Here is a 12,697-nt window from a genome sequence, read left to right as displayed (position 1 = left end):
AGCCAAAGCAAACCAGAGAACGTTCAGTTTTTATCCAAAAGAACAAGTCTGCTTCTTTTAACTCTCAGCCGAGAGCCAGACCACACAAGAGAAATTCTTCTTATCAGTTCTTATTGTAAAACAGTGCAGTGTTGAGGAGTTTACAATTGTGGTCCGAGCTACCTCAATACCCCAAATTGTCTAACTCACAAAAGCACCTCGATCCTCAGCCTGTGTCAGGTGACCCTAGAGGACCAATCAATCCAGACCAGCAGGGAATGAATAGTGTTCTTCTTATGCAAAGGCCTTGGTAGTCAGCAAGACCAGCCACAAATGATAAGAGCACGAAGCACAATTCATAACAAGAGATGAAAAAGTAACACTCCTCCGCGTTCACATAGGCATGGACATGCACAGATGGTAAGTGTATTGGCTGTACACGCACAGTTCTTGTAAACACATCCAGAATGCTTCAGGGCAGCAAAGATGGTTCATGACTTGCTTGTCCTAAGTCTGAGGCCTCATACCATTAGGTGGAGCAGGAATCACCCCTCCTACATTGCTATATCTTTTTTGAGATACGTATAGTGATCAAAACTGTACACAATACACAAGGGTCAATACAGAGGCATTATAATAATCTGTGTCATTTTTTTTTTAATCTCTTTCCTAATAATTCCTAGCATCCAGGCAAAAGATTTCAGTGTATTGTCTACAACAGGGGTGCCCAGACTATTTGGGCTTGTGAGCTAAAATGACCAAGTCAAAATGATCTACCAACAATAAAATTTTTAAAAAACACAAAGCACACTGAAAGGCAGAGAAAATGTTAATTATCATTCATATTCCGGGTTTTTTTCCAACGAAGTCAAGGCAGATGACTGTATGCACTGTCACCTCAGTGACAACCATACAAAAATAGACAAATATACCCCCCTCCCTTTTTACCAAACTGCAATAGCAGTTTTAAGCGCAGGGAGCTGCGCTGCATGCCCTGCTTCTCTTGACGCTCATAGGCTCCCTGCACTTACGTTTGTACGAAATCTATCCCCTTTCAACTTTAGAGAGTGTCCTCTCGTTCTCCCTACCTTGGAGAGAGTGAACAGTCTGTCTTTCTCTACTAAGTCTATTCCCTTCAGTATTTTGAATGTTTTGATCATGTCCCCTCGCAGTCTCCTCTTTTCAAGGGAGAAGAGGCCCAGCTTGTCTAATCTCTCACTGTACGGCAACTCCTCCATCCCCTTAACCATTTTAGTCGCTCTTCTCTGGACCCTTTTGAGTAGTACCATGCCCTTCTTCATGTACCAGTGAGGAGCGAAGAGAGTAGGGCAGGGGAAACATGGGGCAAGGGAAAATCTGAGAACTTTAAGTGTCAAAGAGGCTCGTTTTCAGTTTTTTTCCGGAATGTGGTGGTGTTGGGTTCTGTTCTGGTCGTTTCAGCGAGGTTATTCCAGGTTTTCACTCCAAGGAAGGTGAGCATGCAGTGAAAGATTCGCTTGTATTGGAGATTCTTTGTTAAAGGGAGGTTCAGTAGTATCCTGTTAAGGGTTCTGTGGGAGGTAGACCATGCTTTTGAGAAGAGATGGATGAGTGGAGCTGCTGAGTTTCCATGAATTATTTGGTATATGATGCATGAAGTTTTCAATTTTATTTGTGATGGGATGGGTAGCTAGAGTAGTTGCCCGATGAAGGCTGATATCGAGTCGTATTTTTTTTCAGGTTATGGCGAATAGCTGTCAACTTAGACATCAGTTGGAGGTAATCCAGCCGACTTTATATCTCACGGCAACCAGGAATGCCTGGTGACCACCAGCGATGAGCCAAAGCTAACCTGGCGGCTGTGAATACACAAGCTGCAAACTTCTGTTCAGTTTTAGTGAGGCCAGGTACACCCACATTTAACAAACAACTCTCCAAACACATCAGACAATGTTTCTGCAATACTTGAACCAACATGCCACCAGTTGCCAATATTCCTTATCCAACGGGCACACTCACCAAATATACCACATACCATGTTAGTAGCATTCCTCTGGACTGACTCCATCCTTTTTATATCTTTTTGAAGGTGCAGCCTCCAGAATTGTACACAATATTCTAAATGAGGTCTCACCAAAGTCTTATACAGGGGCATCAATACCTCCTTTTTCCTACTAGCCATACCTCTCCCTATGCAACCTAGCATCCTTCTAGCTTTTGCCGTCATCTTTTCAACCTGTTTGGCTACCAAGATCATCACATATAATCACACCCAAGTCCCGCTCTTCCGTCATGCACATAAGCTTTTCACTCCCTAATCTGTACCTTTCCCTCAGGATTTTGCAGCCCAAATGCATGACCTTACATTTCTTAGCATTAAATTTTAGCTGCCAAATTTCAGACCATTCTTTAAGCTTCGCCAGGTCTTTCTTCATGTTATTCACACCATCCAGCGTGACTACTCTATTGCAGATTTTGGTATCATCTGCAAAGAGGCAAATCTTACCTGGCTACCCTTCAGCATTATCGTTTATAAAAATGTTAAAAAGAGCAGGCCCAAGAACAGAACCTTGAGGCACACCACTGGTAACATCCCTTTCCTCAGAGCGATCTTCATTGATCACTTACCCTCTGTCGCCTTCCACTCAACCAGTTCTTGACCCATCCCGAGGGCACTCAGTTTATTTATCAGACATCTGTATGGAACACTGTCAAAGGGTTTGCTAAAATCTAAATACATCACATCTAGCGCATAGCCTCTATCCATTTCTCTGGTCGTTCAGTCAAAGAAATTGATCAGATTTGTTTAACAAGACCTACCTCTAGTGAATCCATGTTGCCTCCGGGAGACGGGCCTAAGATTCTGGTTGGCCCAGGTGCCTAAGGCCCCTTCTACTGGCCAAGATGCACCGGGATGGGGCAGGCCCGCCATTCAAGTGAAGATGGGCCTGTCAGCTGAACACAGGAAGGACCTATCCATCCAGCAATCTAAAAAAGGTTAGGGGGGTCCGGGTGGGCTTGGGGGGGGGGGGGTTCCGGAGAGGGTGATTTTGGGGGGTCTGGCAGGAGGGACTGGGCATCCATTCTGCTGGCAAACTTTTGGGGGAGGGGATGTCCGGCAGGAGGGACTGGGCATCTCTCCTGCCAGCAATCATTCGGGGGCTTGGGGGTTATCCAGCATGAGAGATTGGGCATCTTTCTTGACAGTGATCATTGCAGGGGGGGGGGACTGTCCGGCAGGAGGGATTGGGCATTCCTCCTGCTGTAGTCTTTTGGGGGGACGGGTTCCCCAATTCTTTAACTGATGCTTATAATAATTATAACTTTATTTTTCTATACCGGCAGAGTCAGACGACTTCTAGGCGGTTCACATCGAAAGAAGGCTGGACATTCAGCGAATTACAAATGCATGAGGGGAATGTTACATAAGAAAAGGGTTGTAGGGGAGGGAATGAAAGAGGGGTTACTGAGAATCCTAATGGGAAAATGTTACTTTACAGATTAATACTAAAATGGGCTACAGAGCAGACACATCAGGAGTAAAAATCAAAAGGAGACTTGAAAATTTAGGGAAATGGTCAAGGGTTTGAATATGAGCTTATGACATACGCCGGTTAGAGAATCGTGCTGTTGGGCAAAGGACTGGCCCCTCCTACACCTAAAAGGTCTTGGTTTGGGCATTTGGGACTTGGGCAAACTTTTGGTTGGGAATATGTTTTAAAGATAGACGTAGTGGCGGTCTGGGCAATTAAACGGAGAAACTTTAACTAGGACTTCAGCAGAACGAGATTTAGGAGTAATCATCAATGCAGACATGAAAACTGCCAATCAAGTGGAGAAGGCTTCATCTAAGGCAAGGCAGATATTGGGTTGGATCAATAGAAGTTTCGTTAGCCGAAAGCCTGAAGTCATAATGCCGTTGTACAGGGCCATGGTGAGACCTCATCTGGAGTACTGTGTGCAATTCTGGAGGCCACATTACAGTAAAGATGTGCGCAGAATTGAATCGGTTCAGCAGACGGCCACCAGGATGATCTCGGGGCTCAAGGGTCTCTCGTACGAAGAGAGACTGAACAAATTGCAGCTCTACACTCTCGAGGAACGTAGGGAGAGGGGAGACATGATCGAAACATTTAAGTACCTCACGGGATGTGTCGAAGTGGAAGATGATATTTTCTTTCTCAAGGGACCCTCGGCCACAAGAGGGCACCCGCTCAAACTCAGGGGCGGAAAATTTCATGGCGACACCAGAAAGTATTTCTTCACAGAGAGAGTGGTTGATCATTAGAACAAGCTTCCAGTGCAGGTGATCGAGGCAGACAGCGTGCCAGACTTTAAGAATAAATGGGATACCCATGTGGGATCCCTACGAGGGTCAAGATAAGGAAATTGGGTCATTAGGGCATAGACAGGGGGTGGGTAAGCAGAGTGGGCAAACTTGATGGGCTGTAGCCCTTTTCTGCCGTCATCTTCTATGTTTCTATGTTTAATGTACAGGTAGGCCATTCTAAAAAAAAAACTCACACCCATTTTGGACGTTTTTTTTTTTTAGAATGGACATTTCCCTGCAGCCGAGTTTGGGGCCTAGCGCCTTAGGCCAAAAAGGGGCTTAGACATTTTTTTTTTATTATTATGCCCCTCCACGGATTTTGATTATTTCTATTGAGCAAAGTTGCTGAAAATCTTTATATACAAAGTTCTGAATGTGAGTGAATGAAACCCAGAGTGTTTATGGGAAACCTAACACATCATTTTTACCCTAGGAGCAGGCCCTCTGACTGTCACGCCTGATATTATATCTCACATTGAACGAGGGGAAGAACTGTACACCAGAGATAAGCTGGGATCAGAGGAAAGAGAGACTGGGAAAAGCAGCAGCTCAGGTAAGTCCAGCAATAAGCGAGACTGGGATAAAACCGCTGTAATGCAGAGTGGATTGAGAGCTGGGAACTGTAGAGACCCCTTCACAAGCTCCTCTGGAGAGCGTTCTTTTTTTTTTTTATAATCTTTATTGATTTTCCATTACTAACAAAAAGTGCAATACAATATTCATATCAGTAACAATAACAAATAAGCACTTAAATTCAGTCAGTAGCATTGAAACAATATAAGCCCTCCCCCACCCCGCAATTACATCAAAGAATCACATTAAAGATATATCCCTCCCCTCCCTCCTCTGGAGAGCTCTTTCAACGCATAGAGTAGCTTTTACCAAACCAGCTACTCAAAGGCCATCTTCTCACCATAATGCCCGCAACATTAGTCCCACGTGAATTGTTCTATCTGTAGTGATGCCATTTGGATTTCTATACAGTGATGCCTTGGAATCCAAACTTAATCCGTTCCAGAACCCCGTTCGAGTTCCAAGACAGTTTTTCCCATTGAAAATAATAGAAATTGGATTAATCCGTTCCTGGGTCCCACAAACTCAAATTTGAATAGTAAATACACTGGATTTTTGGGGCAGAAACATACACATATAGTGTGCGGGGCGTTCGGATTCCAAAGCAAAGTTTGGATTCTGTGGTAAAATTTACTACAAAAAAAAAGTTTGGATTCCAAAGCGTTCGAGTTCTGGGGCGTTCGGATTCCGAGGTACCACTGTATTTTACTGTTTTCCTCTGTTAAGGGAAGTGCTGTAGCAGCCTCTCCTGATTACTGTCCCATGATCAGAGAGTCTGTGCTGGAGCCTGGAGTCCTCTAGTTGGAAATTCACCCCACCATTACATGAGAAGCCTTTATTCTCTGCTGAGTCTTGATTTCCAGTTACATGTATGTGTGTATGTGACGGGGGAAGGGCGGACATGTTTCTGTATCTGTACATCTGCTACTACTATTTAACACTTCTGTAGTGCTGAAGGGCATTCGGAGCACTGTACATTTTGACATTAAATAGACGGTCCCTGCTCGGACGAGCTTACAATCTAACTTGGACAGACAGACATGATATAGAGGGTTGGGGGATTCTCTAACAGCATGCTTAATCAATAATATTGCTAGGAGAGTGAATTAATAATTCAGACGGTACAAAAATAATCTTATAAGATCATCCCTTAAGACTCTCACTAGAACCCCAAATTTAGGTGGACCCTCAGAGATCCACCGTTATACTCAATTATAGTTTCATAGTATTTATTTATTTATTTAGATTTTTATCCCAGTAGCTCAGAACGGTTTACAAGTAAACATTCACAATGGAGTGAATTGGACATACAAGATTATACAGTAGATTTAAATACTTGGACATACGAGACTGTGCAGCAGTGTAAATATAGGGACTATACAGCAAATATGGCTTTAAGCATCAGGTCCTCATTGGGTCCAATGTTTATCAGTACAGTGGTACCTTGGATTACGAGCATAATCCGTTCCAGGAGCATGCTCGTAATCCAAAATGCTCGTATATCAAAGCAAGTTTCCCCATAGGAAGTAAGGGAAACTTGCTTTGATATGTTCCCACCCACCCCCTCCACGAGGCCAGCAGCGTTGCTCCCCCCCCCCAAGAGAACCGGCATTGCTCCCCCCGAAGGCCCCCCCGCGAACCGGCACCCTCCCCCCCCGTGATCCGGCACCCCCCCCCCGCCGCCATCGGGCACCCCTTCCCCCCCCGCCGCGACCTGAGGTCCCCCCAACCCACCCGAATCCTCTTCTTACTTTTCTGTAGCCTCCGCAGCGGTACCGGCATCAGCATGTCCTGTGCATGCCGGTGCCTGAAGATGTGCTTCCTGTGCTGGGCCTGAGAGTTCACGTTCGACGTGAGAGTTCACGTTCGACGTGAACTCTCAGGCCCAGCACAGGAAGCACATCTTCAGGCACCGGCACCATGCACAGGACATGCTGGTGCCAGTGCCGCTGCGGAGGCTACAGAAAAGTAAGAAGAGGGTTCGGGTGGGTTGGGGGACCTCAGGTCGCGGCGGCGGGGGTGCCCGATGGCGGCGGGGGTGCCCGATGGCGGCGGGGGGGGGTGCCGGATCACGGGGGGGAAGGTGCCGGTTCGCAGGGGGGGCGCTCGCAAATCGAAGCGCGCTCGGTTTCCGAGGCGCCGATTTTGCGAATGTTTTGCTCGTCTTGCAAAACACTCGCAAACCGGTGCACTCGTAAACCGAGGTACCATTGTATTACAAATAAATTCAGTGAACCAGCATTTCTCAAAGATGTTTAAGATATTTAGATATTAAGATGTTTTAAGATATTTAGATATTAAGATGTATAAGATATATTAAGATGTTTAAGATATATTAAGATGTTTTAAGATATCTAGATATTAAGATGTATAAGATATCTAGATATTAAGATGTTTTAAGATATCTAGATATTAAGATGTATAAGATATATTAAGATGTTTAAGATATATTAAGATGTTTTAAGATATCTAGATATTAAGATGTATAAGATATCTAGATATTAAGATGTTTTAAGATATTTAGATATTAAGATGTATAAGATATATTAAGATGTTTAAGATGTATTAAGATGTTTTAAGATATCTAGATATTAAGATGTATAAGATATCTAGATATTAAGATGTTTTAAGATATTTAGATATTAAGATGTATAAGATATATTAAGATGTTTAAGATGTATTAAGATGTTTTAAGATATCTAGATATTAAGATGTATAAGATATCTAGATATTAAGATGTTTTAAGATATTTAGATATTAAGATGTATAAGATATCTAGATATTAAGATGTTTAAGATATTTAGATATTAAGATGTTTAAGATATCTATATATTTTAAACATCGTTGAGAAATGCTGGTTCACTGAATTTATTTGTAATACTGGTAAACATTGGACCTGATGAGGACCTGATGCTTAAAGCCATATACTGTGAAACTATAATTGAGTATAACGGTGGCATCTCTGAGGGTCCACCTAATTTGGGGTTCTAGTGAGAGTCTTAAGGGATGATCTTATAGGATTATCTTTGTACCGTCTGGATAGAGGGTTGGGGGATGCAGAACCCAAGGTGAGAAGAGTTAGGAGCTGAAAGCAGTCTCAGAGAGGTGGGCTTTTAACTTGGACTTGATCACTGCCAGATACAAAGCCTGCCGTAAGGATTCAGGCAGCGATTCAAAAGGAGAACATGTTCGGGGCAGTCTGGACATCGGGTAACCCTACATATGCCCATTCCTGTTCCTCGTACCTCCTTAATGTTTCTGGCACGAGCAGCGACCCCCCCTCCCCCCAACCTGCTGCTCATGCCAGCGTCGGCCCTTCCTCTGACATCACTTCCTAGGTGCGGGTCCAGGAAGTGACGTACGAGAAAGAGCAGACGCTGGTGCAAGCACCAGAAACGTTAAAGTGGTAAGGGGGAAGGGAAGGGGTGCAGTAGTGGGGGAGGGATGGAGAGGAGGATGGGTTCCGGTACCCCCACCAAGATGGCGCCCGGGGCGGACCACCACCCCCTTATTATGCCACCGGAAGAGAAGGGAGCCAGGAGGAGATAGTGCCCGTGGGGAGAAAGGAAAGGGGAAAGAAGGGAGAAGATGGGAAGAGAAGATGATTATAAAAGCACCAGATTTTAGAAAGGCTGTACATGCTAAATTTCTTTCAACTCTTTTACATTTGGGTCATGCAGTTAATCGTGTGATTTTAAAAGTTTAATCGCTCATACAGCCCTAATAATTCTACCCTCCGGACATGAATGCGATAGTCTTTTGAACAAAAGCCAGACAATTGGCAATCCAAGCACAAGGCATAAAGACGAGCATTACATTGAAGATGAGCCCGTGGCTAAGTGGGAGAAATAGTAGAAAAGAGGGCTACAGAAAGTTTGCAAGGCCGAGCCAGCCAGAAGGGATTGGCAATAGAGTCTCCGTGAAGGGGGCAACAGCAGCCCCATAGCCCAGTCTAAGAAGACAGATCGAGTTTGCGAACCAGTTGGATTAGCAGGCTGGTATGCAAAGACAATATTGAAAAAGAACGTGTAACCACAGCGGTTTGTTGGCCCAGCGAGAAATTTAAAAGAAAGCAACCAAAATAAAGAGTTAAAAGAACTAATACTGCCGTACAGTGAGAGATTGGAGAAAATGGGCCTCTTCTCCCTTGAAAAGAGGAGATTGAGAGGGGACATGTTCGAAACATTCAAAATACTGAAGGGAATAGACTTAGCAGATAAAGACAGATTGTTCACCCTCTCCAAGGTAGGGAAAACGAGAGGGCAATCTCTAAAGTTAAAAGGGGATAGATTCATACAAACGTAAGGAAGTTCTTCTTCACCCAGAGAGTGGTGAAAAACTGAAACGCTCTTCCGGAGTCTGTTATAGGGGAAAGCACCCTCCAGGGATTCAAGACAAAGTTGGACCAGTTCCTACTGAACCGGAACGTACGCAGGTAGGGCTAGTCTCAGTTAGGGCAATGGTCTTTGACCTAGGGGCCGCCGTGGAAGTGGACTGCTGGGCACGATGGACCACTGGTCTGACCCAGCAGCGCCAATTCTTATGTTCTTATGTACTCAGGGTCCTAGCTGGTGTACAGCTGTATATGTTTTATATAAATGTCCTATATTCTTTTATTTTTTAAAAAAATTTATGCAGAGAGCACTACCATCAACTGATGGAAGTTTTTGAAATTACTTAATAACATAAATGATGGCAGATAAAGGCCTGCACAGTGTTTGGTTTTTTTTCAATTTATTTATTTATATTCCACATATTCTACAATTCTGTGTGGATTATAAATCATTCAGGTACTTAAGCATTTTTCCCTATCTGTCCCGGTGGGCTCACACTCTCTCTAATGTACCTGGGGCAATGGGGTATTCTGTCCAATAAGGGTGGCCAGACCATACCTGCCCTCCAGGTTCCACCCCTGACATCGCAAATCAGGCAGCCGGCAAATTGACACAATCCCAACCACCTATAGGCAGTCTTGGAAGAATGGTTTCAAATTTTGCTGCTTGTTTGTCTAACATATATCTTTCCTTTCTTACCTTATCAGAAACCGATGAACCCCAAAATGAAAATGCAGAGACGTATCACCGGGAGCTTAGCAATTGTGAAGGGTACAAGATGTTGTTGGAAAGAAATGATGGGGAGACTTCTTTGTGTTCTAATAAGGGAAGAAAATTCAGGGCACGACGCATCTCAGAAAAGCAGCAAAGAAGTTCAACTAGAGACTCAGCAGAGAATTCTATTCTGCGTGAGCAAAGCGGCAGCGAAATCTCATGCACAGAGGATGAGCAGAGAAACCAGAAGCCAGAACAAAAATGTTTATGTGATGTGTGCAGGATATTCCTCGAGGACCCTATAACTCTGAGATCATATGAGAAGTATGGGAATGAAAAGAAACCATCTAGGTGTCCGGAATATGCTAAAACCTTCAATCATCATAAGGGAAAATCAGAAGAACGTGAAAGAACCCACACAGGAGAGCCTTTCAGATGTTCGAAGTGTGGGGATGTGTTCACTAGGAAGGGATCATTAGTACAACATCAGAGGGTTCACACTCGAGAGATACCTGGCATGGTACATGTAAAACCCACCCCACTGAAGACATTACCCCAAGAAGAGATACACACGAGACATCTTGTTACTCCATATCCACAGCAGAGGTCTCATAAAGAAGAGAGACCACCTAAATGTATAGCTTATGAGAAATCCATTAGCCAGCAGGGAGAATTACAGGCCTCCAAAAGACCCCCTAGAGAGATGCCTTTTACGTGTTCTAAATGTGGAGACGGTTTCAGTAGGAAGGGGTCATTGGTACAACACCAGGCAGTTCACACCCGAGAAATAGCTTTTCAGCAATTGAAATAAGACTGCTCTCCTTGGGACATTCCTATTCCAACTAATATAAAGGTTAAGCTAGGAAATGGGATGTTGTATTAACAAGCCATTCCTGTGGGGGTTTTTTTCTTTACCATCAGTGTTAATAGGAAGTGATTTATTCCATACAATGTATGGAGAAAGGGAGCATTAACACTACCATTCAAGGCAATCAGGGGCCAATAGCATGTGGTGGAATGCTACAGAAATAGTTTATTGTTTTTTGGAAGCTTGTATAATGCTACTAATGACAGGGGAGTCAATTCTGAACAGTTTGCATGAGCTTCAGTAAAGGTGTTACAATACCTGAGTTCCAGGAATGGTTCCAATCATATTGGGCATAACCAGCTTGTTTAAAAAGAACTTCCAACTGCACTGCGATATGAAGAGGTGCTTTTCGACCCATGGGAGGCAGGCATGAAGAAGTGCCAGAGTTGTTTATAGTGGTAATGGAATGGATGTCAGGGTTCAAAGGATGAGGCAGGGGGGCACATGCTGGAAGGAAATGGGGAGGATAGGGGGCACATTGGATGGAAGTGGAAAGGGCAGAGGGGCACATGCTGGATAGATATGGGGAGACGAGAGAGGGCACATGCTGGAAGTGGAGAGGAAAGAGGGGGCAGACACTGGATGGAAGCATAGAGAAGGCAGACCCTGGATGAAAGAGGGGGAGAGAGGAGAGAATTAGAGAATAAGAGAACGTGAAACAAGAGAGCCAGGGTGAGTGAAAGAGGTGGCAAGCTGTGGGTAGACACAATAAAAAAGGGAAATTGAGGATTGGATAGTAAGAAAAAATTAAATCTGGACAGAGGCAGAAAGCTGAAAAGAAAAGGAATAGAAAAATCTGACAAATGGGTAGGAAATCCTGGCAAGATGAGGAAAGCAAAAACCACCAATACAGCTGAAAAAAGTAAATAGCCAGACAACAAATGTAGAAAAAAATAATTTTATTTTTAATTTAAGTAAAGTAGTATGGTAGCCATGTTAATAAATGTTAATACAAGTAAGTAAAAATAGAAAATGGAAATAAGGTGCTATCTTATTGGATTAATACTTTTTTGACTAACTATAGAGATCAAAACCTCCTTTCTCAGGTCAGAACAAGATACCATAATAGCAGTATACTGTCCTAACCTGAGTAAGGAGGTTTTGGCTTCTGAAAGCTAATTGAAAAATAAATTTAGTCCAATAAAATTGTATCATTTTTTATTTTATTTGCATTTTTCGATTTGTAATGTAGTAGTGGTTGGAATAGGTCAATTTTTAGCAATTTACATCTGCTATCTTTATATTTTGCATGGCATAAATGGACACACATTGCTTTCTCTTTCTCTGGTGTAATGTAACAGAAAATATTTCCTCACATCAACTCAGTCCTTTCTTCACAAAAATATATATATATTTTTTTGCTCATATGAACTCAGTCTTTAGAGGGAACATTGGAACCTACCTCTGTAAGTCAGAGACATGGGGCCAATTCTACTAACATACTCTGTTAACATTTTAGGAATAACTTTACTTAACCATTGTAAGAAGGAGCAAAGCTCAGGACCAGATGGTATCGACCCCAGAGTTCTGAAAGTTAAAATGTGAAATTGCTATAGTTTACGGTTGTTTTATGGTTTATTTTATTTGAAATGCTGCCTACAAAATATTACCTAAGTGGTATACAATTGGAAAATTATTCAACTTCTAGGGAGGACATTATAATTAATTAGGATTCATTTACCAACTTTTTGAAAGAATTCACTCAAGGCAATGTACAGCAAGAATAAGTCAAACATAAGCAATAAACAATTACAGGAGTAAAGATATTCAGATTACAATACAAAGTATGGCATAGTATGCTACATTACAATGTCAACACAAATAGTGATAAAACATTTTAATAGACAGCATAAGGTGCAAACAAAGAAGGAGTATATAGATAGAAAAGACTAAAGACATTTATTTTTGTGGCACACAGCT

The 12,697-nt window shown here is 42.9% G+C and overlaps 1 protein-coding gene across 1 annotated transcript in view; it reads left to right on the top strand.

Annotated features, from left to right (window-relative positions):
* The window catches only part of LOC117354492 (zinc finger protein 34-like), a 31,313-nt gene extending 18,932 nt beyond the window's left edge, over positions 1-12,381 (top strand). The window contains exons 3-4 of the mRNA XM_033932134.1: positions 4,722-4,841; positions 9,903-12,381. Coding sequence (XP_033788025.1) covers positions 4,722-4,841; positions 9,903-10,720 — 938 coding nt within the window. The 3' untranslated portion in view covers positions 10,721-12,381. The remainder of the gene's footprint in view (positions 1-4,721; positions 4,842-9,902) is intronic.
* Positions 12,382-12,697: the final 316 nt, after the last annotated feature.

This window comes from Geotrypetes seraphini, chromosome 2 (genome assembly GCF_902459505.1).
Source record: "Geotrypetes seraphini chromosome 2, aGeoSer1.1, whole genome shotgun sequence".
Lineage (NCBI taxonomy): Eukaryota > Metazoa > Chordata > Amphibia > Gymnophiona > Dermophiidae > Geotrypetes > Geotrypetes seraphini.
This window is presented reverse-complemented; position numbering and strand designations above follow the sequence as displayed.